Here is a 24,597-nt window from a genome sequence, read left to right as displayed (position 1 = left end):
AAAAGCTTGTATTTACAAAGTTATTTGATGAAATAGCGAAATTGGTAGAAATGCCGGATGGACCAAGAACCCTCTGGTTAAAACTAGAAAAGTCAAACTTGGCGGGCAAAAGCTCCTAAAAAACTTAGATAACATATCAGCTCAAAATAAATAAATGTCGAATATGTGTAACATTATTTTAAAAAACTTTCTTAATACGTTTCAATAAAACATTAAAGCTTTGAAATATATGAATATGAACATATAAGGTAATCATCGAAATGGTAATAAAGATCCTTGAAGCGCAACTATTGGATGCACACCGATTCTCGTTAAATCTCCTCCTAGAGAACTTTTTCAAAAATAGTCAGTTCGTTATGGAAAGTCACATAAAGCTTCGACGTTGAGAGTCGCCTAAATTTGTAGGCAACCACAATTTGTTTTAGTTAACAGTTAACGGTTAACAGTTGCTACAAAAGCTATCAAGAATGCATTACAGAACATATTCTGTACCCTGTCTGGCTTGAAATTCATCTACCTTATTTGTGAGTAAAGAAATTCATTGCATGGATGAGAGAGCAGATCTAAGTGTTCAGTTAAGTATTTCAGCTCCTAACTAAAATAGCATAAAGCGACAAGTCCACAAATTTCAGTCACAAAAAAGAAATAGATAAATTGATTTCACCTCAACCAAAGGGTTTGAAAACTGAAATACTATCCTTCCTCTACTTAATTGCGGAGGACTTGGATCACTTCGCCGCAAAGGCTACTCATTGTGGTTTTTCTCTGTACATATACAGACGAGGAATACGGGAATGGGGAGTATTAGCTAGAGAAGAGGCGCACTGAGCTTTTTTTGCTCATGGGTCGAAGCTAGCAGGTTCATATACCGACGAGGGATAAGTGGATGGCGAGCATTCGCTGGAGAAGAAGCGACTGAACTTTTTTGCTGTTGGGTCGATGCCGCGATGGAAGTTTGGAAGGGGTGTTTTCTATAAGGAGCTCTTCGACAATCTTGGCTTTAGGCTACCGAACCACTTTAGTATTTTTCAGGCAAAAGTGGCTATGTACCGCTATGCAGAACAGCCTCTTTTAGGGTGGCGAATGCTTCCACTGCTGAGCGGCGATATTTGCGTTGCACAGCTCGCAAACTGTGCGTTCAAAATTAATGAAGGATTGTCTGTACTCGACAGAAATAGCAATAAGCTACATCATTATCAGAATTGTTTGGATCTACGGATTAGCGGAATCGCTGGTAACCGCTTACATCGGAATGGCATTGAGTTAGATCTCCATTTTTATCTTGCGTTCTAGCACTGCACGACGGCCCACTTCTATGCGATTGCAACATCATTTTGGTCCAGATTAGGACAAGAGATCTATTTAACTACTTGACCTTAGCAAAGTTCATGCTGCTGCAGTCGTAGGGGCACTTCCTCCAGCCTCCAATGTTCAGCCTTTGTAAGACTGAGGTGGCAACATCTCGTCACAACAAATTTGTGATAAATTCTGAGCGCCATTTCGAGGATCTTGTAATCTGCTATATAGGAGTTTTAGGTGCAACAACAGATCGGCGTTCTACGCTGACCTTGTGCGGATCGACCTCTTAACCTAACCTATTGTACACAAAAGTTGGGAAGCATAAGGCAATCGAACGCCGTTTTTTAAAATGCGTCATCTACTTGGGATGCAGTGGTAATGGCATTGGGATGGAAAGTTTTTGCCCTCGTGATTTCTATTAGGTGACTCAAATTCCAAAGTCAAGCTAGTGTTCGAACAAAATTGAATAATTTTCCGTCAATACTTATCAAAATATTAAAGAAAGTCTAAGAAAATTTTTTGAAAACCTCATTTGCATTAATTGATTGGATTCTGTTCATTTTAGTCCCTTAACGTGTAACTGCACGTTCTTCGCTAAGCACAATAGTTGAATTTAAATTAAGCTCTTCCATTGTTGTCTTAATGGATGTTGCAATCTCACAGATGCTACTGTATAAGCACATGTTATATTTGATTAAACTTCGGTGAAATCAGAAGTGTTTTCGGCCGTTTTCGAGTTGCTAATATACCTTTTCAAAGATGTTGCCGAAGAGTTATTTAATTTTCATGCTCGTTGGTAAGTATAGCTGATTTTAAGAATATGTTCTGCCAAAATTTTAAGAAACGCCATGGAAACGATGCCGCTTATTGCTCACTTCGCTCTTTTTGTATGACTTTAATAATTAATTTACATCCAATACGAAAACCACAACATGGAAACATCAGTTCACGATTTTCGAATTGTCGTAGTCACATAGCCAGACAGTCTTTTATATAGCATGAAAAGAGCATCACACCATAGCAGTTATCCATGCTACCTGTATGTCCTGAATAAAGAATTTGCTTTTAATTATTTTAGCTTTTCTGATTGTGAACCAATTGTCGACAAGCTCTGGTTATCCACTTGATCGAAATAGAGGCGGTGGTAATATGGCACATGATGATAGTACCGCTACAGCTACCGCAAATGTGTCCCTGTGTGTGAAAAGTCAAAAGAAGGAAAAGAAGGAATAGAAGGAAAAGAAGATGGGAGCAACGGTAAAACGTCTAGTACCGCTATAAGTGTCTCAAATGATTCAATTATATAAAATAACAAAAATAAGAAACAGTTAATGTTCAAATACTGAAATTATAAAATTTCTTATATATTTGTAAAGCAAAAAAAAAAAATTGTTTTCTTAGTCTTGCTGTCGATACAATGGAATGTTTATTATCATTCAAAAGATCAATTTTTGGCATTTAAGTTTGAAGATTATCTCTTTCATATCTTGGTCATGGCTACGTCTCAGATGGTCCATCCGTTGAGAACAATTTTCGAGGACTCGTTCGAGCATTTCGACTGGTAACTGACGAATGACACGCGTGATGTTTTGTTCCCAGCCTGAATCGATTTGTTGATTGTCCGCATAGACTTCAGACTTTACATATCGACCATAGCAAAAAGTCGAATGGATACCACATCGTCAGCGTGATCTTGGTGGCCAATCGAATGGCCGATAAAATGAAATTAACTGCCCACCGAAATGTTCTCTCAATAAATATATTGATTGTTGCCATGTGTGGCATGTGGCGCCTTTTTGTTGAAACCAAATGTTGCCGAGATCACGAGCTTCAATTTAAGGCATCAAATAGTCAGTTATAGACATTTTGACGGTTACCTTCTCACCGACATCATTTTTGATAAAATGTGAACCGATGATTCCACCGACTTATAAGCCACATCAAACTGTTGGTTTTTCTGGATGAAATGACAGCTGTTGAATCTCTTCAGGTTGAGCTTTGTCCCAAATGTGCTAATTTTGCTTGTTTACATACTCATTGAGCCAGAAGTGAGTCTCACGCTAAACAAAATTTGGCTCGAAAACGTCCGATCTTCTTTGAACTTTTCAAGATCCCATAGAGTGAGGCGATGTGGCTGGAGCAGGTCGAGCAGCTTCAGCACTTGCACAAGCTGTGGGAACACGCAGAGGATCTAAAGAACTTTACTCTACTCCCTTCCAGTTTCAAGCTGCGGCAAGTATTGTTGTTATTTACATTTGCAACGCATGTTCTCCAAATGATCCCGTTATGGTAGCTATAAATCTGTATATACTTTTCTTGGACCTATGTGATAAGTCCTTAGTTTTTGTCTCGTGACATCGTTTTATCGCTATCCTGTATTTCACTACAGATTACTATTTAATCTGAGCTATTTCTTTAGCTTGCGCATGCACGGTATTTTCTCTTGCTCGGATTCGTTTAGAGAGGCTACTGACTTGGCAAACTCGTCTGCTTCAAATTGCGCAAACTCCCGCTTGATCGTTTCTGGTTTTCGGATTCGTTTCGAGATGCTCCTGACCAGGCCAATCTGCTTTTTGGTTGCCGAATAATTGCGTGTTTGATTAGTGAATGATCCAACAGTAGAGCGTCGAGACTAAGGTTGGTTTGAAATAATGTGCACCCAAAATTAGCCAAGGATGACACTCCTCCTCCACTCAGCAGAAATAGCATCAAACTACTTCATCATCAAAGTTTTTTGGATGCGCGGATATAAGGGAATCGCTGGTAATCGCCCACATCGAAGTGGGAACGGGTTAGATCTCCATTGGCATCTTGCGTGCCAGCACTGGACCAATGGACCTAGCGCTTAGCAGACGTTGGTTGACGATCTGGTCTTCTACGACTGCAATATCCGTTTGTTCTAAAGTAGAACGCAGGAGACCTAATGAAAAGCTTGCCCGGTGACCGTTAAGAACGACTGTCTTAAGCTAACCCAAATTAACATACTGGCTATCCTACTAGAATGCTATAAACTAATAAAAAACAAAATAAGCTACATAAACTTTATAGAGTATCGCTTATATTCTGAAGTGTCACAGTTGTCATTGATTCTTTGAAAGATATTGGTCAGCTGCTGGATCAAACTGAATGTACAATCTCAAAATTCCGTATGAAGCTAGAAATGAAAATGAACCGCTCACTCTTCTTGAGAAATTTAACTAAATCGTAATTTATTACACATAAATAATATTTTTCAATGACTTTTTAATGTTATTTCCGACATAATAAGGAAGTCTAACAAATTCAATTCAGCTATCTAAAATTCTTTATATGGAGAATTAACACGATAGAGAACAAGTAAGGAAGGGCTAAGTTCGGGTGTCACCGAACATTTTATACTCTCGCATGATAAAGTGATAATCGAGATTTCATTATACGTCATTTACATATTTTTCAAATACCGTATTTTTGTAAAGTTTTATTCAGCTATCATCATTGATTCCTAATGTATATACTCGTATTATACAGAAAAGACATCAGATGGAATTCAAAATAGCGTTATATTGGAAGAGGGCGTGGTTGTTAACCGATTTCACCCATATTTCGTACATGTCATAAGGGTGTTAAGAAAATATTATATACCGAATTTCATTGAAATCGGTGGAGTAGTTCCTGAGATATGGTTTTTGGTCCATAAGTGAGCGAGGCCACGCCCATTTTCAATTTTTAAAAAAAGCCTGGGTGCAGCTTCCTTCTGCAATTTTTTCCGTAAAATTTAGTGTTTCTGACGTTTTTTGTTAGTCGGTTAACGCACTTTTAGTGATTTTCAACACAACCTTTGTATGGGAGGTGGGCGTGGTTATTATCTGATTTCTTCCATTTTTGAACTGTATATGGAAATTCCTGAAGAAAACGACTCTGTAGAGTTTGGTTGACATAGCTATAGTAGTTTCCGAGATATGTACAAAAAACTTGGTAGGGGGCGGGGCCACGCCCACTTTTCCAAAAAAAATACGTCCAAATATGCCCCTCCCTAATGCGATCCTTTGAGCCAAATTTCACTTTAATATCTTTATTTATGGCTTAGTTATGACACTTTATAGGTTTTCGGTTTCCGCCATTTTGTGGGCGTGGCAGTGGGCCGATTTTGCCCATTTTCGAACTTAACCTTCTTATGGAGCCAAGGAATACGTGTACCAAGTTTGATTATGATATCTCAATTTTTACTCAAGTTACAGCTTGCATGGACGGACGGACGGACAGACAGACATCCGGATTTCGACTCTACTCGTCACCCTGATCACTTTGGTATATATAACCCTATATCTGACTCTTTTAGTTTTAGGACTTACAAACAACCGTTATGTGAACAAAACTATAATACTCTCCTTAGCAACATTGTTGCGAGAGTATAAAAATGTGCAACTTCTGAAGTCGGGAATTCAGCTCCCATACTCGTACATATCCGTGAGTTGTTCAGAGGTTAGGTATGATGGTCGCAACTATCGTATAGTACTCTCCTAGTGAAATTAGTATGGTTAACTATTATTATCACTCCCCCAGATCCAGTTAGCTAGACTTACCTAATTTTTTTATTTCTTGATAAACACTTAACACCTCAATATTTAACATTTTGATATTTTAACTGAAATGTTTTGAAAAATATACACAATTCGACATCTCTTAAATCTTGCAATAGTTTTGGTATAGGGTCAAACCACGTCAAGTGATCCGGGGAAATTTCGCAAAATCACCGATTTTGAAAATTAGCAGTTCATTAGAAGGGGGACTAGACGCATATTTCGTCAAAATGATATAAAGTTATTGACGATTGAAATTTAGAGTACGATAAAATAGTAAATTTTTTTTCTCATAAACTACTAGAGATAAATCGATGAAATTTTTTGAAGTCAAAGAAAAATGTTCGTGCTACATTATTGATATTTCTCACGATCCATTTGTTTAAATAATATTATTTTACATAATTTTTTGTTAAATAATTCAAATCTTTCATTTACTTTACACTAAAAACAACTGAAAAGTATGTGAGACAACGCGGAAAATATTTTGATAAACCTGAATCACAGTAAACCTTTTCCAACATTCGCAACGATTCCGCGCACGAAATTTGGTTAGAAAGACGAAAACTGAGACAAATTCTTTGTTCGATATTTTTATCCATTGTAAAAATCGCAACACAAACTGTCGAGAGATCGCTCTTATATTTGACATACGGCTGACGAATGCTTCGCGCATAATACGAGTACTGAAGTGTTATTCCTAGCTATGTCTAGTCGGGAGGAATTCGAAGTACACCACACCTCGATAATCGAAGAAAACTGTCAAACTTCTCCATGATTTTTTGACCTACTTTGACGTGTTTTTTTTCGGCTTACTTTTACCACGACATTAGGTGAATTGATCGCCGGTTACCGTTTGTAAACATATATCCTAGACTCAACGCCAGTAATAATACGTTTCATGACATCTTGCTAGTCGGAAAGCATAGAGAATTGAGTAATTTTGGAACCAACCGTGCTTTCACTTTGCTTAGGCCCAACCTCTCTTTCAAAATGGTTTTCAGTGATCTTTCCGATATTCCAACGCTGCCAGTAAGATCTCTGACCGTTAGTCCTCGATTCTCCAGCACCAATTTCTTTACTTTATTGAAGTGTTGATCATCGGTTGATATTGTGGCAACTGTATCTGGAAAGCTGTTTCGAGAAAAACGCGTTTCTTGTTGCAGTTGTTCGCTAAACTGGTCCAGATGCAAATAAAAGATGAAAATAATATGGCCATAACTTCGGCATCAATTTGAATTTTGAAGGAGATATTTTCGAATATCGAAGCTAAAATTTTCATTTTGTCAAATTTTTAGACTAGTATACCCCCATAACCTCTTCGTGGGTGCATTTTTTAAAGCACGAAACGATATAAAACGACCTTTCTTCTGATTGCGATCACTCAGTTGGATGGCTATAAGCTCTAGTGGTGTGCTCTGAACAATATGGTCGAAAATTGTAGCAAAGTCTTGGAATATAATCATAGTAAAATTTCGCGAGAATACCTTGACAAATGAGAGAGTTAATGTCCAGTACGACTTGATTGCTTCTGCGATTTTTATAAGAAATTTTCGAAGTTCTAACAGTACAGCACATAGTACATCCATTGTTTACGATGAAATATTGTGCAGAGTGTGAATAGCAGTTTTAAAGGAGTTTAAATTCATTTACATTCCGATAATTGTTTTGCATGCAATTTATATTTAATTATCTTTAATGTTTGTTTTGTGTTTTACATAAACATATTGACATATTTTAATATAGGTTTTAAATTTGCAATTCCGGATGTGTGACTCTTTTAACCAAACCTCAATCATGGATGCCCGGACTACGCCTTGAGACAGCCTCATCATGTGAAACTGCTTTAGGTGCGCCGGGGTGTCCGCTGGGGCCATCATTTGCTGCAGCCTTTTGACTTTTTGCAGCAGCAGCGCTGCCTGGCAGTTCGCTGGCGATTAGAAGCACTGTAATGTATAAACTTTTCCCAGAGTTAGGATGAAAAAGAATATATGAGCTTGCTTACCAACGAGCATGACAATGAAAGTTTTTTTCTGCAACATCCTTCTAGAAATATAATCGTAACTTGAAGACGATTGCAGACACCTTTGCTTAAACTGAATATTGACACAACTTCGCATGTTCTTTTATAGTACCATTCGGCAGACGAAATACCCATTAAGACAACAATGGAATAATTTAATTTACCATGAAGTGTTGTTAAAAGCGAAGATCGAGCCAGTACATATTAATTGCCTTAGTTTACACGAAGATCATTTAAATTTGCACTAGGATCATACTCCTCAAAGGTAATGTCAAATTCTCACTTGGAACAGTGACAGCAAAATTTGACTCCAACAAACAGTGTTGGAGTTGTTTATTATCTTGTTTGGATAAAGGAGACGTCTAAAGCTCTAATAATTTTTCGCAAAGCAGCCAAAAGAATAACAGATTATAATAAAGTTCTTCCTCGACTTGAACTTAAAACACAATCTTTCCACTAGACTTTTCCACTTCTTACTGGAGTGACCGTACTCTAATAATGCGCTGCACTGTTGTAGTTTCTATGTGTGGAAAAAATTGTACAGAAAAGAAAGAAACTTACACCGAAATTGTATACAGTACACCACGCAGAACTTATGTTATAAGGCAAGAGCATGAAGATTTTGTAAATATGTGTTATAAATTTAACTTTTAAAGAAGTGGTTTTATAGAAATAATTATTTAAATTATAAAGAATGTATCATTGTGCACAAAACAGATAAAAATGGCCGAAAACTTGACATAACTAGCCTCCATATATGTAACTCATATCAGGATTTTCGATCATCTGGCTCATACTCAACAGGATTGGTGATGGTATGTGAGGTACTTTATGAAACCCAGGGAACACCTTTTTAATATGTGGCATATTAATAGTATGTGGTATTGACAAAAATAGATAAAACCCGTTCAATACTACCCGAAACTACCATATTTTCCTGCACTTCTCGCACTTTGATTCTTGTAAGTTGCAAGAGTATAAATAGTTCGCTTACACACGAACTTAGCCCTTCCTTACTTTTTATCTTTAAAGTCTAGAAACTATAATAACATTGACTATGATTTTATTTTTGACGGCTGATCTAAATTGAGTTACATTTTTCAATAGTCTTTTTTTGACAGATCACGCGTGAGTAGTGTCAAGCTGTCATGTTATATTTGTTTAGTATTATTTGGTACTTCACCATTGAAAGACTTTCGCCTGACTTTCGTTTGAACAGCGTTTACAAATCGTTCAACTTTATTACGAAAATTCACGTTCTTTAAAAAATCTGTTTCGCGCGCTTCGCTCAACTTATGTTCTACATAATCGGCCTACTGAGCGTACTATTAGCAACGCCAACACCCATCTTGTACACTTAGGTTGTAGAGTCGATTCGGGCCGTTCGTATCAACTCGGCCTGACGTATGGAATGACTTAGCGCATTTTACATCGAGATCCTAAATTGGAAGTGTACGAAATATAGCTTGTGCAAGAAATGAAGCCGCTTTACCTTACCAAGCGACATCGCCTCGCACCACAGGAAAGAAAGAAGTTCGAAGAATAAAAGCATATAATATAGTTCTTCCTGAACTAAACTTAAACCACAACTTTTTGACATATTCACCTTAGTCCACGACTGAAACTCAAAGCAGACCTGGAATACGTTAAAGATGAACCGCGTTCTGGACGACCATCAACCTACCTATAAGAGTCACGTCCAAAACATAAAGAATTTAGTACTTAAAACTCAACGTTTGACAATTAGAAACCTCGCAGGTGGTGTTGGTATACATTTGCCTTGGATTAATGCATTTGCCGTGGAACCAACGGCCAATCCAGCGAATATCGTGTAGGAGGTGAAGCAAAACCGAAAAGACCAAGGGCACAGTCGATAAAAGAACAAAGTGATGTAGATTGCCGTGGTGAGGTTACCACGAATTATTTTTAGCTGGACCAAACTGTCAACAATAGAATATTATTGAAGCCTTATGTGTCGTTTGCGTCGATTCATGTGAAACGTCAGGAATTATAGACAAACAACTCTTGACTTCTTCATCACAATAATTCACTATGTCAAACTGCATTGATTCTGTACCAAAAAATTCTGCTCATATCATTCCGCAACCACCTTATCCGCCTGATTTGACTCTGTGCTACTTCTGGCCATCCATCAAACTCAAAAGGCCAATGCGGGGCTTCTTTTTGATACGTTAGAGGAATAAAAATGGAATAAAATAAGTTCTTGAAGGCTAGAGGAGTATTCTGATCATTTTGAATACTAGAAAAAGCGTTGGAAAAAGTGAGTCTTTTCGGACGGGAAGGATATATAAAGAATTTACATTTTATAAATAGAGAGAGAGAGATGTAAATCAAATATGGCAACTGGCAAATGCGATTCAAAAACAGTTATAAGGCGCTGTTTTGTCCAACTGTGTTCATTAGTGTACAATATATAATATTATAGGTATATCTAATTGGCATCTAACTGCTAATGATGTAACATCACTAATCGAATCAATGCATATTTGCATTTCATGCGAAAAACTTGTGCTTTTTGATATGCAACTACACGCTTCTGTTCGTAAAAAATAAACACTTTAGTGGCAGAAGAAAAGCTCGAGCAATAAAAGTACTCAGCTCGCGAATATAGGCGTCATTTAGACTACTCTTTTTTTACTATTCTAACAACCATCTCCTGTAACCGCAGAAAGGGCTTTGCACATTATTCAATCACATAAACAATATGTGGCCGAAGTACATATATCTAATAGTTGGCGGTAGGAACCATCTTTCATAAACATAGCAACTGATATTTCAGAGAACTAAAACTTATCATTTATTCTATTCTTACAATAACTTGTTAGCTGTTATAGTCGCAAGCCGGTTTAGAAGGGTCTATGCGCAATCCGTGAGTTGCGATAATGGGGTGGAAGCTCCGCTAATTTCAGTAAGATCATCTCTGCCGACATTCCAAACCGCGAATCCAAAAGATACCGATGCAATAAGAGCATTAATCGCCGAATTGCTGGCCGAGTTGGCAGCTGATGATAAGGAAAGGCAAAATCCTGAAAGTGAAAGCAGGTGTCCATTAATGGATATAGATCGTCAACAAGTTGAGGGATTAATTCAAATTATTTTGGAAGAACTAAAGAACAATCTTGGGATAAGTACAGAAAATGAAAATATATCAAATATATTTGTAGAAACTACACAAGACTACTTGGATGCCACAAGGATGGGGGCGTCCATGAAGAGATAAAAAATAAAGTAATGAGCAGCATACAAAGGCAGATAAAAGTATAAGAACAATTTTTTATGTATTTGAAACTGTAGCTTCAATTTACTAATAATTCTTTAACTAATAGGAGAAGACAAAGCTAACCAAATGTTTGAAATATGTTCACCTTCTTTCTGAAAATGTCAAATGTTTGATAAGCAGACTGTTAAATTATAATCCCTATACCTAAACCGACGTTATATATCTAAAAGTATTGGTCATAAGCCAGGTTTTACAAGACTCTTGATTCTAAGGAAATGGTTTACAGACATTCGCTAAGTTCTTAGTTCAAATATCTGGCGAGTAAAAATTTAGTGACAGAAAAGTCTATTATTTACATGGACTCAAAGGATAATACCCGAGCCCTTGCCTTAACAAAAGATTTTCATGTTCTGTAGATGTTTTGATGACGAATACAGCAAAGCTAATAAGGACTGTGGTTCAAAAGCATACACTAGAATGTGAAGAAAATAGACGAGACTAGGAGAAAATCTTAATACCGTTTTGAATATTTTCTAATAAATTATCACACGGTCTTGGTGACTAATCTCTCAATAAATCCATTCATTGGTGCCATGTGTGTGAAGAGGTGCCTTTTTGTTGAAACCAAAAGTTGCCGAGATAACGAGCTTCAATTTAAGGCATCTAATAGTCTGTTATAGGTATTTTGACGGTTACCTACTCAGCGATATCATTTTTGAAAAAATATGCACCAAAACCGTTGTTTTTTCTGGATGAAATGGCCGTTCTTGAATGTCATCGGGTTAGTCTTCGTCCCAAATGCGGCAATTTACTTATTCACATATCCACTGAGCCAAAAATGGGCCTCAGCGCTGAGCAAAATTTGGCTTGAAAACGTTGGATCTTTTGGAACTTTTCAAGAGCACATAGAGCGAATCGATGTCGCTTGGGAAAGTCAAGCAGCTTCAGTTTTTGTACAAGCTATATTTTGTTTGCTTTTATTAACATCTTTGACGTATATTGCGATAAGTCGTTCCATACGTCAGTCCGAGTAGCTGGGAACCACGCCGAATCGACTCTCCACGGTCTTCGTGTACAAATATAGCAGCCGTAGCTGTTGAAGAACATTGAAATTTTGAAGTCCAAATTATGTTGTTCCACAATATTTTTTATGCATTATTTTTTTCAATGGATTTTAATGCAAATTTTTTCTTTGATACATATTATAAATGAAAAATAATAATAAAGTTGAATTTCAATAGTTGTTTTATTGTATCAATGATTTGACTTTTGAGTAAATTTTTTGCTAATTTTGATGTTCTCCACATTCACCAACTTTGGGCAGTTCTGAAGAAAAAACTTTGGGAAAATAATGTATAGATAGTTGGTAATAAACTGTGAAATTTTCATTCAAATCAGACAACATGCCATTTTTGAATTTCAGCCACAGAAATCCCAATGTGCGCCGCCGCGTCAGCAACAATATCCGAGGTATTCGCCGGACGATTTTTTGGGTCGCATAGAATATGACTTCAAGAAAGAGTATAATCGTCCGGGGTCACCATATTGGCATAGAGACATCTAAAAAGAAATAAAATATTAAAAAAAAAAAACGATCAAAGAATATAAGGCGATGAAGACTAGCCTGATATTGAGGTAATTGCGATAATATGTGTACAGGAAAAGGCCGAACGCGAATGCCTAACTAGTTTGACGGACGAACGAGCTATGGTAAATAAAATGTATAAACATTTTGACAGTATTTTCACGAACTAAGTTGTGAAAGACCAAAAGGGTAAATTAAATTACTATATGAAAAAACTAATAAATGATTATACAAAAAAATGTTAATATTTCTTGAGTGTTTTACGTTTTCATTTTGAACCGATTCGTAAGTACATATTTTTAATCGATTTTAGAGTGTGAACTTAACATAGCCGCCTTGACAGACAGTCAATGCCCAACTAGCCTCTGGCATAACCTAGCTGCCGAGTTGACATTCGTTGGCTGGATAAAAATCCAGCTCCTTTCCGGTTGCTCGTTTGGTTTGCTGATTATTTTAAATACGGTTTTTTTGGGACCTCGCCCCCTTTTCTCTAATCTTTGCTCTAGTGGGCTTGGTGCAGTAGGCCTGAGGATTTAGTTGCCTTAGTGTGTCTTGTATCGCTTTCTGCATATTTTTAGTTCCGGCGCAGACTACCGATAATGGCGAAACACTGTACTTAAATTTTCTGTCTTAACGTTGCTAACATTATCTTGTTGAGTGTGCCGCGACACTTTAAAAGAGCCACATCTTCCTCTGCTTTCTTCTTCAGAAATAACTCCTGGCTCGGAGAGTTTTGTCCATTTCCGGAATCTACTGTCTGTTTACACCCCTAGTTTCAGGTATTTCTCGTTTCCCATCTGTAGCGGTGAGCGCAGAATCCTGTTTTGCGTTCTGAAAGCATTTAGCTCGTCGTCCGTTTGCACTTGTTGTTTTTGTTCTTGTTTGTTGTCTTAATTAATTTCGTTATTCATGTATCTCCGCTCGATTGTACGATTGCATTTTCATCTCTAAAGTTATCTGTGCATTTCAGACCACACGAGTGTTGACGAGAGACCTTATGGAAATTCGTGTTCAGAGCCATTCCCCAGCACTAGTCAGGATTATAATCAAGTGAGGCTGTATCGCCAACCTAATGTAGACGTCGTATCGAACACCTGTGATATCAGTGTTACTCTGTAGAAACGGAGGTAACAGCATGCCACAGCCTTCAGCCCAAGTTGAACGTTTCCAAATCGTTGATCAAAATCATGGTTTTACTGCGTTGTTTCATTTTTTAGTATGTCGTCTGTGTGTTGCTTCTGGTCGGGCGCTGCTTGTTTGATATTTATAGTTAACCGACGTCCTGCAGACCAGAAATTGTGACCCCGACTGAGCTGAGCTAAGTAATTGAGAATTCCGACGGCTTTCGTTGGTAGCGTTTGGCGTCGGATTTTTGCTTATCTCTCAAGTAAGGATGGGATGCTTATTTGCTATGCTTGCAAATTTCGAGGCGAATGTTTCAGGTCTTTTAAACCGAACCTTCCTCTCCTGTCGTTCTTGATCAGGAGCTGGTTATTGGGTATTAAATAGCTGCTTAGGCCGTCAATAATTCGCCTTGGTGTGTTGAGCTTAGCCAAAAAATATTTTGTAGTACTACGAGAACAACTTACGAGATTTGAATTGTTTGAGAATTTCTTGCTCCACAAATTACTCAAAAGCTTCGTTTTATTAATCTTAAATCAAGCCAACTATAAAGAAGGGTAAGGAGGTTTCCAGTTCGTGTCTGGAGAATACTTAGTAAATTCCAACTGGTCGGTAATGGAAACCATCGTATTGTTTTGAACAATAGAATGTTTTTACTGCAAGTCTTAACGCGATACGCGTAAATGCCTAAGCATATTTTATTAAAAAGTAAATAATAAAAATATTTAATGGAGTCACATGTTTTTTGACGCAAACAATGAGCCCCATTAAAATATTCGAACATTTGTGTAACTCAGCAAAAAGTCCTACTGATAAAAGTTCCAACAAATTTGTTATAAACCGACTGATTTCACTATTTCAACAACTTCCAGCGATGGCTTCACTGACAGTGTAGAACTGTTTCTATACTTCCAGATCTCCGGTCGATCTAGTACGAACTGGAATGGTACGAGTACAAACTCATGCCAGATAGTCCAGTCATTTAAGCTTAGGTTTTCAGACAACTTTAGGGTGTCAATATACAAGTATTTACAGACATATAAATGGGTATATCGAATTCCGAGGTGAACTAACTATAATGACTGGACTAAGATGGTTAGCAAAATATACTTCAAATATGCGACCACCCTACCAAAAACCGCAATAAACCATTGTTTTTTCTGTATGAAATGGCAGCTCTGGAATCTCTTCAGGCTGCTCTTCGTACCGATTGAGGCAATTCACTTGTTAACATACCCACTTACCCTGAAATGGGCCTCATTGCTGAACAAAATTTGTCTGGAAAACTTTGGATCTTCTTTGAACTTTTCAAGAACCCATAGCGCGAAGCGATGTCACTTGAGAAGGTCGAGCGGCTTCAGTTCTTGCACAAGCTGTATTCTGTATACTTCCAATTTAAAATCTTTGACATAAAATGTCGTTCCATACGTCAGTCCGAGTTGGAATTTTGAAACGTTTGTAGAATATCTATTATCGTATGGTAGATCGTAGAAGACGTATTGTATTGGCTTAAAAATTCCTTGGCAAGACAATGAAACATATCCAGTTATCTTCTGTTTTGCCAGCTACGATCTTCTATGTATTCTCAGGAACGTAACATTAAAAGAGTATATTAAGTATGAAGTGATTATCGTGGTGTGGTATACTTATTCTTTCCGCCGTTTATTATTTGAGCTTATTATGGACGACAGCTCTCAGTTTTTTCATAACGATACAGTAATTGTTTTTTTTTTTTTTTGGCAAAAGCTCACCGTATATTGGTCCGCAACCACCTTATTCACCAGGTTAGGCTTCTGGCGACTTCTGCACTTAGTTTTGACACGATTGTGGAGACAAAATTCGTATAGAAAAAGTTCTTGACTATACTCGTACTCGTACTATTTGAAAATTGCATCTTATCGATGGGGAGTATTTTAAGAGGATGAAATTGATTTGGAAGAATACGTAAAGAATGTAAATTTTTTAAGCAAACTCATCTTACTTTTTGATCACAGTTTAAATACTATAATTTCTTTCCTTCCCATGCTGCTCCCTTCCCTCTGACAACAAAGAAACCTAAAGCTTTTCAAAAACCATACTCTGTTTATGGGCTCTGACTTAGTCTCATTGTCTGCTGAATGCACTCACATGTTTAGCGGCGGTTAAAAAATCAGATAAGTATTTGAATTGTTTAAATGACACTATACTAGTCAGGTTATACTGCATACTGTATTTAAGGCAAATAACAGCGCGTTGACAGTTATTTTCCATCTGTCGAAGTGTACACAATATGAAGGCGAAATCTCTGTGCTTATCCGTCTTCATAGTGGGTAGGTATTAAGGATTCCGCAAGAGCAATGGAAGCTGGAAGTCCAACAATCAGTTCTATAGGAACTGTGTCTTAACCGATGGACAAATTTGTAAAGGAATACTTTATTAAAATATATAAAATTACTAACTTTTTTTCAGCGTTTCTTCTTGCCTCTGAGAAGCCAAGAGTCAATGGAATATTTTTACCTTCCGAGTTGCTAGGATTTGCTGCAAAAGAACTCAATTCTTTGATAACCGATGTATCTACTGGCGTCAGCGCTATTCTGTTACCAGAACGTTCCACAATGCGGCCGATTCCAAGGGGGAGTAGAGGAAGTCAAACGTATGTGGATACAAAAAATTTGCAGGTACCAGATACCTCCGACGAAAATAAGGAGACGGCAAGTTCAACACAGAATAATGAAAGCGAAAATAAGAGTAATTCCCAGAAAACAGATGTGACCGATGAAGAAAAGGAGACAAATAACTCGGCAGAAAAGAATGGAAGCGGAAGTAAAGAAGGCGAAGTTTCTGTGGAGACGGCTAATACGCAGAAGTCAGATAATACACACGAAGCAGAAAAGTCATCCGAAAATCAAGAATCAATAGGAAAGATATTAGATTTGGATAATTTTTTGAAATCCCTTGTAAAGTACTTCAATGAATGCAAGTTAAAACAGTCAAAAGGCAAACACGAATCGTATTCAAATGTAGTATGCCAATGGTAATATAAAATATTCTTCGAAGATTACAATTCTTACTTCACACAAGTATTGTAAGTCTAAAGGAAGTGTAAGAGAAGAGTAAATAAAAATAAATGAAGCACCTAAAGCTATTGAGTCTTACTTTATTTCGACGTTGCAACGGGTATTATGTACTACGTTCGAAGTGTGGTTAAATATGTAAACTGAGGAGCCGGATTGTAGATCATAAAAGTCGCCGAAGTATGCGTCATACAGCTAAGCGGTGTTTGCTTCGTATTTTCTATACGATACAGGTATGTATATACCGGTACATATCTTCGAAGTCTATCACCAGAAAATAAATGTTTCTTACATATCAATGGGACTACCATTTGTAGGTGTAGTAGAACGTAACTGCAATATTACCACGGATGGCGAGTATCTGTGATCATGTTTGATAATTAATTCCGCAATACAGAGGGGTTTATTTTACTGTTCGATCGTTAGGTAAAGTTCTAAAAATTTCAGTATTTTTATACTAGTTCATTAAGAGAGTAAATTCAAAATCACATCCCAGGGAAACTTGATCAGTTATTTATTGGTGTGCAACAACACGTTTCGTGCCGCAAACAATGAGCTCATAATATAATGGACTCTAGTGTCTAAATTTTTAGAAATTATGATACTTGAAAGCTATACTCTTGCAACTTGCAGGTATCAAAGCCAGAGAAATACCTTACGATATAAAACCTCAATCAGAGGATCGGAATCTAAGCAATTTCATATTCATATTCAATATTTCACCGTATATACTAACAGTACCGTTGTATGGGGAGTGAGCGGGGTTTTCATCCGATTTCATCCATTTTCACATAGGACGTAGGAATTGTTGAAGCTTTAATGGTTTAAGAGATGTGTGCATTAAACATATTAGGGGGCGGGGTCACTCCTACATTTTAAAATTTTTTTATCCACAAGTGCCCCTTACTACTAGGATCCTCTATACAGCTTTATATCTTAATTGTGTTTTGTTATGGCACTTTATAGTATGTTTTTGGTTAATGGCGATTTGTGGGCGAGGCAATGATTCCATTACGCTCAGCTACATGCTCGAATTTTTGTGTTGTACTAAGGAACCTGTATACCAAGTTTCATCAAGATATCTCAATTTTCACTCAAGTTGGAGCTTTTACGGACGGATGGACGGACAGACAGTAAGTCGGATTTTAACTTTTCTTGTCATCCTGATCATTTATATCTATAACCCTATATCTATCTCGATTAGTTTTAGGTGTTACGTACGTTAGGTAAACAAAACTATAATACTCTGTTTCAAGAGTATAATAACGTTAACGGTTTTCTTTTTTGCGCCGAAGATATAAATGCATTAACATATGATTTTTTTAATCATAACGGAATATAAAGAGATATTTATCATTATTTTGATCCTTTAGCTCATATGGCAGCTATATGCTATAGTGATCCAATATCGGCGGTTCCGATCTGGGATCTCAGGCATACGTATTTTAAAAGCTTGATAGAGAGTTTTTGTTACAGAATATCTCACATTACAGCTTTCATCTTCGCTTGCTTATCACAACGCACAAGAAGATCAATCAGAAAATGAGAACACCAACGGGGTACCGGATAACAGATGCGCAAATGGATGGATATGCGCAAATATTGATCAGACCCCTGAGAACATGAATGTGTTGCCAAAGAATATCGATGAGGTATGGCTGAGCAATGTGAGCATTGATGGAACACCACGGGAACATCGATAATATATCTCAGCATATTGGTGGGATACTTGAGAATATCGATAGGGCATGACTGAGAATCGATGTGACATTCGAAAACATCGATGCGTAATCTTCTTCTATATATTGGACTCACATAAGGACCCCGTAAGGGGGGGCTTGAATAGTTGTAGTCCGATTCTGACAATTTTTGATTTAGGTGGCCTATTTTAAGCAAATTTTTGGAACAAGGTTTTATCTCGCGACATTGTTTGGTGCTTGATTTGCATACTAGAAAATAATGGAAATATTTCGAAATGAAGAACTTAGTCATACCCGAGAACATGATTCTCAAAACAGAAAATAAGTTTTCCAGGGCAGAGACGAATATTGGACTCTCACAACTGCCTAAGAATATAAAAGGTACCTATGAGTTTTTTCAAATAAGTTAGGTTAGATCAGACCAAAAGCCGATACAAGAAGGATCTTACTTGGACAGCTTAGAAAGCGGGTTTCTTTTGGTACCTATAAACTTATAAAAACTTTAACGTAAGATTCTTACAGATCGACAAAGCGCTTTGAGCCTGAGCCTTTGAAATAAGTTGAATGTGGTGAACATACTTCTAGGGCGTTTTACGAATAATATGAAACGCCCATGTTTCGCTTGAAAGAACTGGAGTTAGAAGAATCTCCATACTATTTTAAGTAAGAAAAAGTAGTTACAGAAACAGTAGGTAAAAGACAGGCTGGATATAATAATTTAACAAGAAATTTAATTGCGGTAGTTACAGACATTAGGCCACAGATCGGAAGTCAAGGAAATAGTGACTAGATACTAGATGAGGCCTGAACTCAGATACTAGAATTTAGATATCAGGAGCCAAACGCATCAACTATTAGATAACAGGTAAGAGAAGCGCATACAGTAAGAACTCCTACAATTGTGGCAAAATGAACTTTTCTCGGCGCAAGTTGGACCTCACAGTCGAACAGAAACTACGACGAAACAAGTAGTAGCATCACATTATAAACTTAAGTGCTTTCTATACAACAGTCAGGTACTTGATATTTGTGCATTTTTCTAGACCCCAATAAACTAGACTAGACGTTTCACATCAAAATAATTTTTAAAAATTTTGGACCGTAAATGACCTCTATGCTCAGTCATTCATATGCGACACCTAATTAGAAAACCATGCATTGCGGCCTAAAGGGTCAAAGTCGGGATTATTGCCTCAATTATAGATTTCGTGGACTGCTTCAACTCAGTCAGATTTCTGGGTTTTTGTCTGTCCACCTCTTGCTTGACTTAATCACATAAAAGGTGTAAAAAAGTGTCTGCCGGAACCAAAAGCTATTGAGGGGGATACGTCTTTGGCGCAGTTCTGGGTAAAAACTCATTCAACATCTTTAAATAACGGTGTCCATTGACAGTTATTGTTACACCGTTTTCTTCAAAGAAGTATGGCCCGACAACACACCCTGATGGCACTATGCACCACACAGTGACTCTTTGGGGTGAAGTTCGGTCCAGTGGATTATTTCTGGATTTGATTCAGAATTCTATATTCGGCATCTAAAGTGTTTATCCGTTGAAATGACCGTCTGCTAACACCAAGTTGCGCCGTTGGTTGCTTTTGGATTTTCCTGAATCGGCGATGCAGCAGCCGCTATTGTTTCTTGAACACGAACATATGGATCTCGATGATACGATCTTTTTGCGATACTTCCAAATTCGGAAAACATGTTTACCAAACTCTTAATTGTATAACTAATCTAATAATAATAATCAAATCTCGACTGGTACCGAAAACATTGAATATTTTGGAAAAAAGGCGTCGCGTTGAAGTGTGTGAAACGATGCTTTCCGACTACCAGGGTGTCATGAAATGCATATAACGGCCGGTGAGACTTGGATCTATGCTTACGACCCCGAAACAACCGATCAATCGAGCGAATATCGTGCCAAAAGAGCGCCGAGACCAAAAAAATCGCACCAAATCCGCTCAAAAATCAAGGTCAGGTTGACTGCTTTCTTCGATTATCGTGGTGTTATGTATTATGAATTCCTTGCGACCGGTCAAACAGTCAACAAGGAATGTTATTTGAACGTTATGCGTCGTTTGCGTAACACTATCCGTCTAAAAAGGCCGATATTGTGGAAAGACAATTCTTGGTTTTTACACCACGATAATGCACCATCCCATACTGCCCTCGTAATTCGTGATCATTTCGCCAAAAATTCAACCCATATCGTTCCGCAACCACCGTATTCACCTGATCTGGCGCCCTGCGACTTCTGGCTGTTCACCAAGCTCAAAAGACCGCTCCGGGAACACCGTTTTTATACGATAGAGGAGATTCAAGCCGCAGCGAAGACGGAACTGAAGGCCAGTTAAAGTTCACCGTCAACAAACTGATTGGACCTCAGCAGTGTAGTTTTAGGTCTGGAAAATTCAGAACTGACCAAATATTCAACATGCGCCGAGCTGAATCGAGAAGGCACAATCTTTTAGAAGAGTATAGAGCTGCTGGTGTACGCCGATGATTTTGATGTCATTCTCCCCAACGACCGCGCCATTAGTTCTGCTTTCACCAGACTGGATAAGGAAGCGAAGCAAATTTGTCTGGTAGTAAACGACGAAATATCTCCTGTCATCAAACAAAGAGTCGTCGCACTCGCCACTCGAAGTCATAAATAATTACATCTATCTTTTAACCAGTATTAACACCAACAACAATGCGAGCTTCAAAATTTAAAAATTTTAGCCAATATCGCATTCGATGGAACGTTGAGCTGTACGAGTTTTACGATGACATTGACATAGCTTGAGGGAATTAAGAGACAGCGGCTACGCTGGCTAGGTCATGTCGTCCGTATGGATGAAAACACTCCAGCTCTGACAGTATTCGATGTAGTACCTGCCGGGAAAAGTAGAGGAAGGAGACTAGGTGGAGAAGGACTCAGCTTCATTTGGTATCACAAATTGGTGCCAAAGTGCGGAAAGAAGAAACGACTGGCACGTTATTGCTAACTCGGCTATAATCGCGTCAGCGATGTCTACGTCAGTTAAGAATATGAAGAAGAAGAAAAACATTTTTCTGTACGTTCTTAATGCAAATTAATACAAAGAAATCTAAACTTTTTCAAAAATCCTATTCTTTTTATGAGCTTCGACGTAGTTTCATTGTCTACTGAATGCGCTCGCATGTTTAGTGACGATTAATACATCAGCAAGGTATTTGGATTGGAACCTATTGTTTAAATGACACTAGTTGACAAACCAAAATTCGTTCCGTAACACCGTGCTAAGACTTGATATGTGAATTGAGAAACACAAAGATATTGAGGAGATTGAAAATTATGGTTCTTCCTTTAGGTTATGACAATAAATTTGAATTTAGTGTAATTGGCACTAAAAAAAAAAAAAAAAATCGCTACTGTTAAAAATTGTTTGTACTTTGTAAACTGTTTATACTACGTAGGTTGCTATATAAATTTCTGGCCTAATAATGTAAATAGGCATATTTATCAACGAAAATGTTTTTTTTTTTTTTTTTTTTTATTTTTTTTATTTTTTATTTTTTGTCGATTGCTGTTTTGTTTCGGGCTCATACGCATAGATCCATGATTCGTCACCTGTGACGATCTTATAAACGTCTTTTGAAGCACCGCGATTCCAATTCACACGAGCCTTTTTTTGAGCGATTGTCAAATTGTGCGGGATCCAACGAGAACAAACCGAGAACTTTTTTACAGCCAGCTGTTCATGCAATATCGAATGTATGCTGGTGGGAGAAATGCATAGGCATGCCTCTATCTGAAGGTATGTTACATGACGGTCTTGCATTATTAGTTCACGTACGGCAGCGATGTTTTCTGGCACAACGGCTGTTTTTGGACGACCTTCACGGAATTCGTCTTTGAGCGAGCGTCGGCCACGATTGAATTCATTGTACCAGTTTTTCACAGTGCTATAAAATGGTGCTTCATAGCCATATAAAGATTTTAGTTCATCGATGCACTCTTGTCGTGATAATCCACGTCGAAAGTTGTGAAAAATGATCGCACGAAAATGTTCACGAGTTAATTCCATTTTTTGGCCGAGATGCATTTTTTAATTCCCTGTAAATAAAACAAATCACGATTAACTGACAAAACGTTCTGATTGATGTTATGCTAAAAAATGTCAAACTTTCCAATGGAAATGTCAGATTGCACCTGGCAACACTTAGTGTTGCCCTAGGCCAGAATATATATAGCAACCCTCGTAGATGCTGTATTTAAGGCCCTGCAAATAACTTATGGTGTGACAGTTATTCTCCAACTTTTGAACTGTACACAATATGAAGCCGACAACTCTGTGTTTATTCGTCTTAATGGTGGGTACGTATTAAAGCTTCCTCAAGAGCAGTCTACTTCTATACAAACTGTTTATTAACAGATGCACTAATTTGTAAATGAATAATTATATTAAAATGAGTTGCAAAATTTTTTTTGCAGTATTTCTTCTTGCCACTGAAATGCCCAGAGTTCATGGAGTCGGAATAGCTTTAACTTACCAGTTGTTACGCCTTGTTGCAAAGGAACTCAATCATCTGATGAGAGGTGCAGCTACTGGCACTAACGATATTCAGTTAGAACATCCAACAATGCACCAAGTAGTAATTATTAACCTGAACAAACCAAAATTAATAGAGGAAGATAGAAGCGAAAGTGACAAAAGTCAATCGCTTGTGGATATAGATATTGCGCAGAAAACTGATGTTATCGCTGAAAATATGGAGACGGCATCAGAAACACGTGAATTAATAAAAAAGGTACGAAAATGGATCAGGGGTTTAAATCCATTTCAGAGAACTTAAGGGGATGCAAATTAAAACAGTCAAAAAGCAAATACAAATCGTATTCAAATATAGTATGCCATTGGTTTTATAAATATTTCTAATCACATTAATTTACTTCATACAAGTACTGTTAGTCTAAAAGAAGTGTAAGAGAAGAGTAAATAAAAATAAATGAAGCACCCAAAGCTATTGAGTCTTACTTTATTTCGACGTTGCAACGAATATTATGTACTACGGTCGAAGTGTGGTTAAATATATCAAATGAGGAACCGGATTGTAGATCATAAAAGCCGCCAAAGTATGCGTCACACAGCTAAATTGTGCTCATGTCTTTTTATACCGTGAACAGGGTATATTAAGTTTGCAACACGCAGAAGGAAGCGCCGGAGACCCTATAAAGTATGTATATAAATGATCAGTATGTCGAGCTGAGTCGATGTACCATGTCCGTCTGTCTGTCTGTCCGTCTGTATATATACGAACTAGTGCCTCAGTGTTTAAGATAGATATTTTGCAAATGTCATTTTCTCTTCAAGAAGCTTGAAAGCAATAGGATTCGCTAATTTCGCAAAAAATATGAAAATTGTAGTTAGGGACATGAAAGAATTTCAACTTAAAGATTTTTTTGGCAGGATGTTATTTTACTATAAAGAAGTAACAAGAAAAAACATTAACGTTCAGCTGCACCGAAGATATCGAGGTTCTCTACATTTTATAGAAAAAAACACGGAAATTTGAAATTTAATCGGACATTTTTATTTTCATTCAAAAGAACATTCTATGCCATTTATTTTTTGAAGATTAACTTTTTCAAATATTGATCACGACTACGTCTCAGTGTGTCCATCCGTTGAGTTCAATTTTCGATGACTCGTTCGAGCATTTGGACTGTTAATGGCGAATGACACGCCTGATATGTTGATCCTAAGCCTGGATCGAAGCGAATCTTGGTTTAGACTTTACATATCCACACGGTGTGAAATCGCACGATCTTGGTGGCCAATCGACAGGGCGAAAACGTGAAATTATCTGCTTACCGAATTGTTCTCTCAATAAATCCATTGATTGGTGCGATGTGTGGAAAGTGGCACTGTCTTGTTGAAACCAAATGTCGCCAAATAGTCGGTTATCATGGCGCGATAACGGTTCATTTTTGAACGTTCTTTAAGCGTAAGTCTTTACATGAAGAAATGCCCAACGACACTGAAC

At 37.5% G+C, this 24,597-nt stretch overlaps 2 protein-coding genes across 2 annotated transcripts; both read left to right on the top strand.

Annotated features, from left to right (window-relative positions):
* The first annotated feature begins 10,536 nt into the window (after positions 1-10,536).
* Positions 10,537-11,148, top strand: LOC126759586 (uncharacterized). The gene is made up of 2 exons (XM_050474457.1): positions 10,537-10,640; positions 10,728-11,148. Exons 1-2 carry the CDS (start codon positions 10,607-10,609, stop codon positions 11,120-11,122), a joined length of 429 nt encoding a protein of 142 aa, XP_050330414.1. The 5' UTR covers positions 10,537-10,606; the 3' UTR covers positions 11,123-11,148.
* A 4,925-nt stretch (positions 11,149-16,073) lies between these two features.
* Positions 16,074-16,940, top strand: LOC126758750 (uncharacterized). The gene is made up of 2 exons (XM_050473125.1): positions 16,074-16,138; positions 16,278-16,940. The coding sequence occupies exons 1-2, from the start codon at positions 16,099-16,101 to the stop codon at positions 16,844-16,846; spliced, it is 609 nt and encodes a 202-aa protein (XP_050329082.1). The 5' UTR covers positions 16,074-16,098; the 3' UTR covers positions 16,847-16,940.
* Positions 16,941-24,597: the final 7,657 nt, after the last annotated feature.

Source organism: Bactrocera neohumeralis, chromosome 5 (assembly GCF_024586455.1).
Source record: "Bactrocera neohumeralis isolate Rockhampton chromosome 5, APGP_CSIRO_Bneo_wtdbg2-racon-allhic-juicebox.fasta_v2, whole genome shotgun sequence".
Classification (NCBI taxonomy): domain Eukaryota; kingdom Metazoa; phylum Arthropoda; class Insecta; order Diptera; family Tephritidae; genus Bactrocera; species Bactrocera neohumeralis.
Note: the sequence above shows the minus strand (reverse complement) of the source record. Positions and strands in the feature narration are given on the sequence as shown.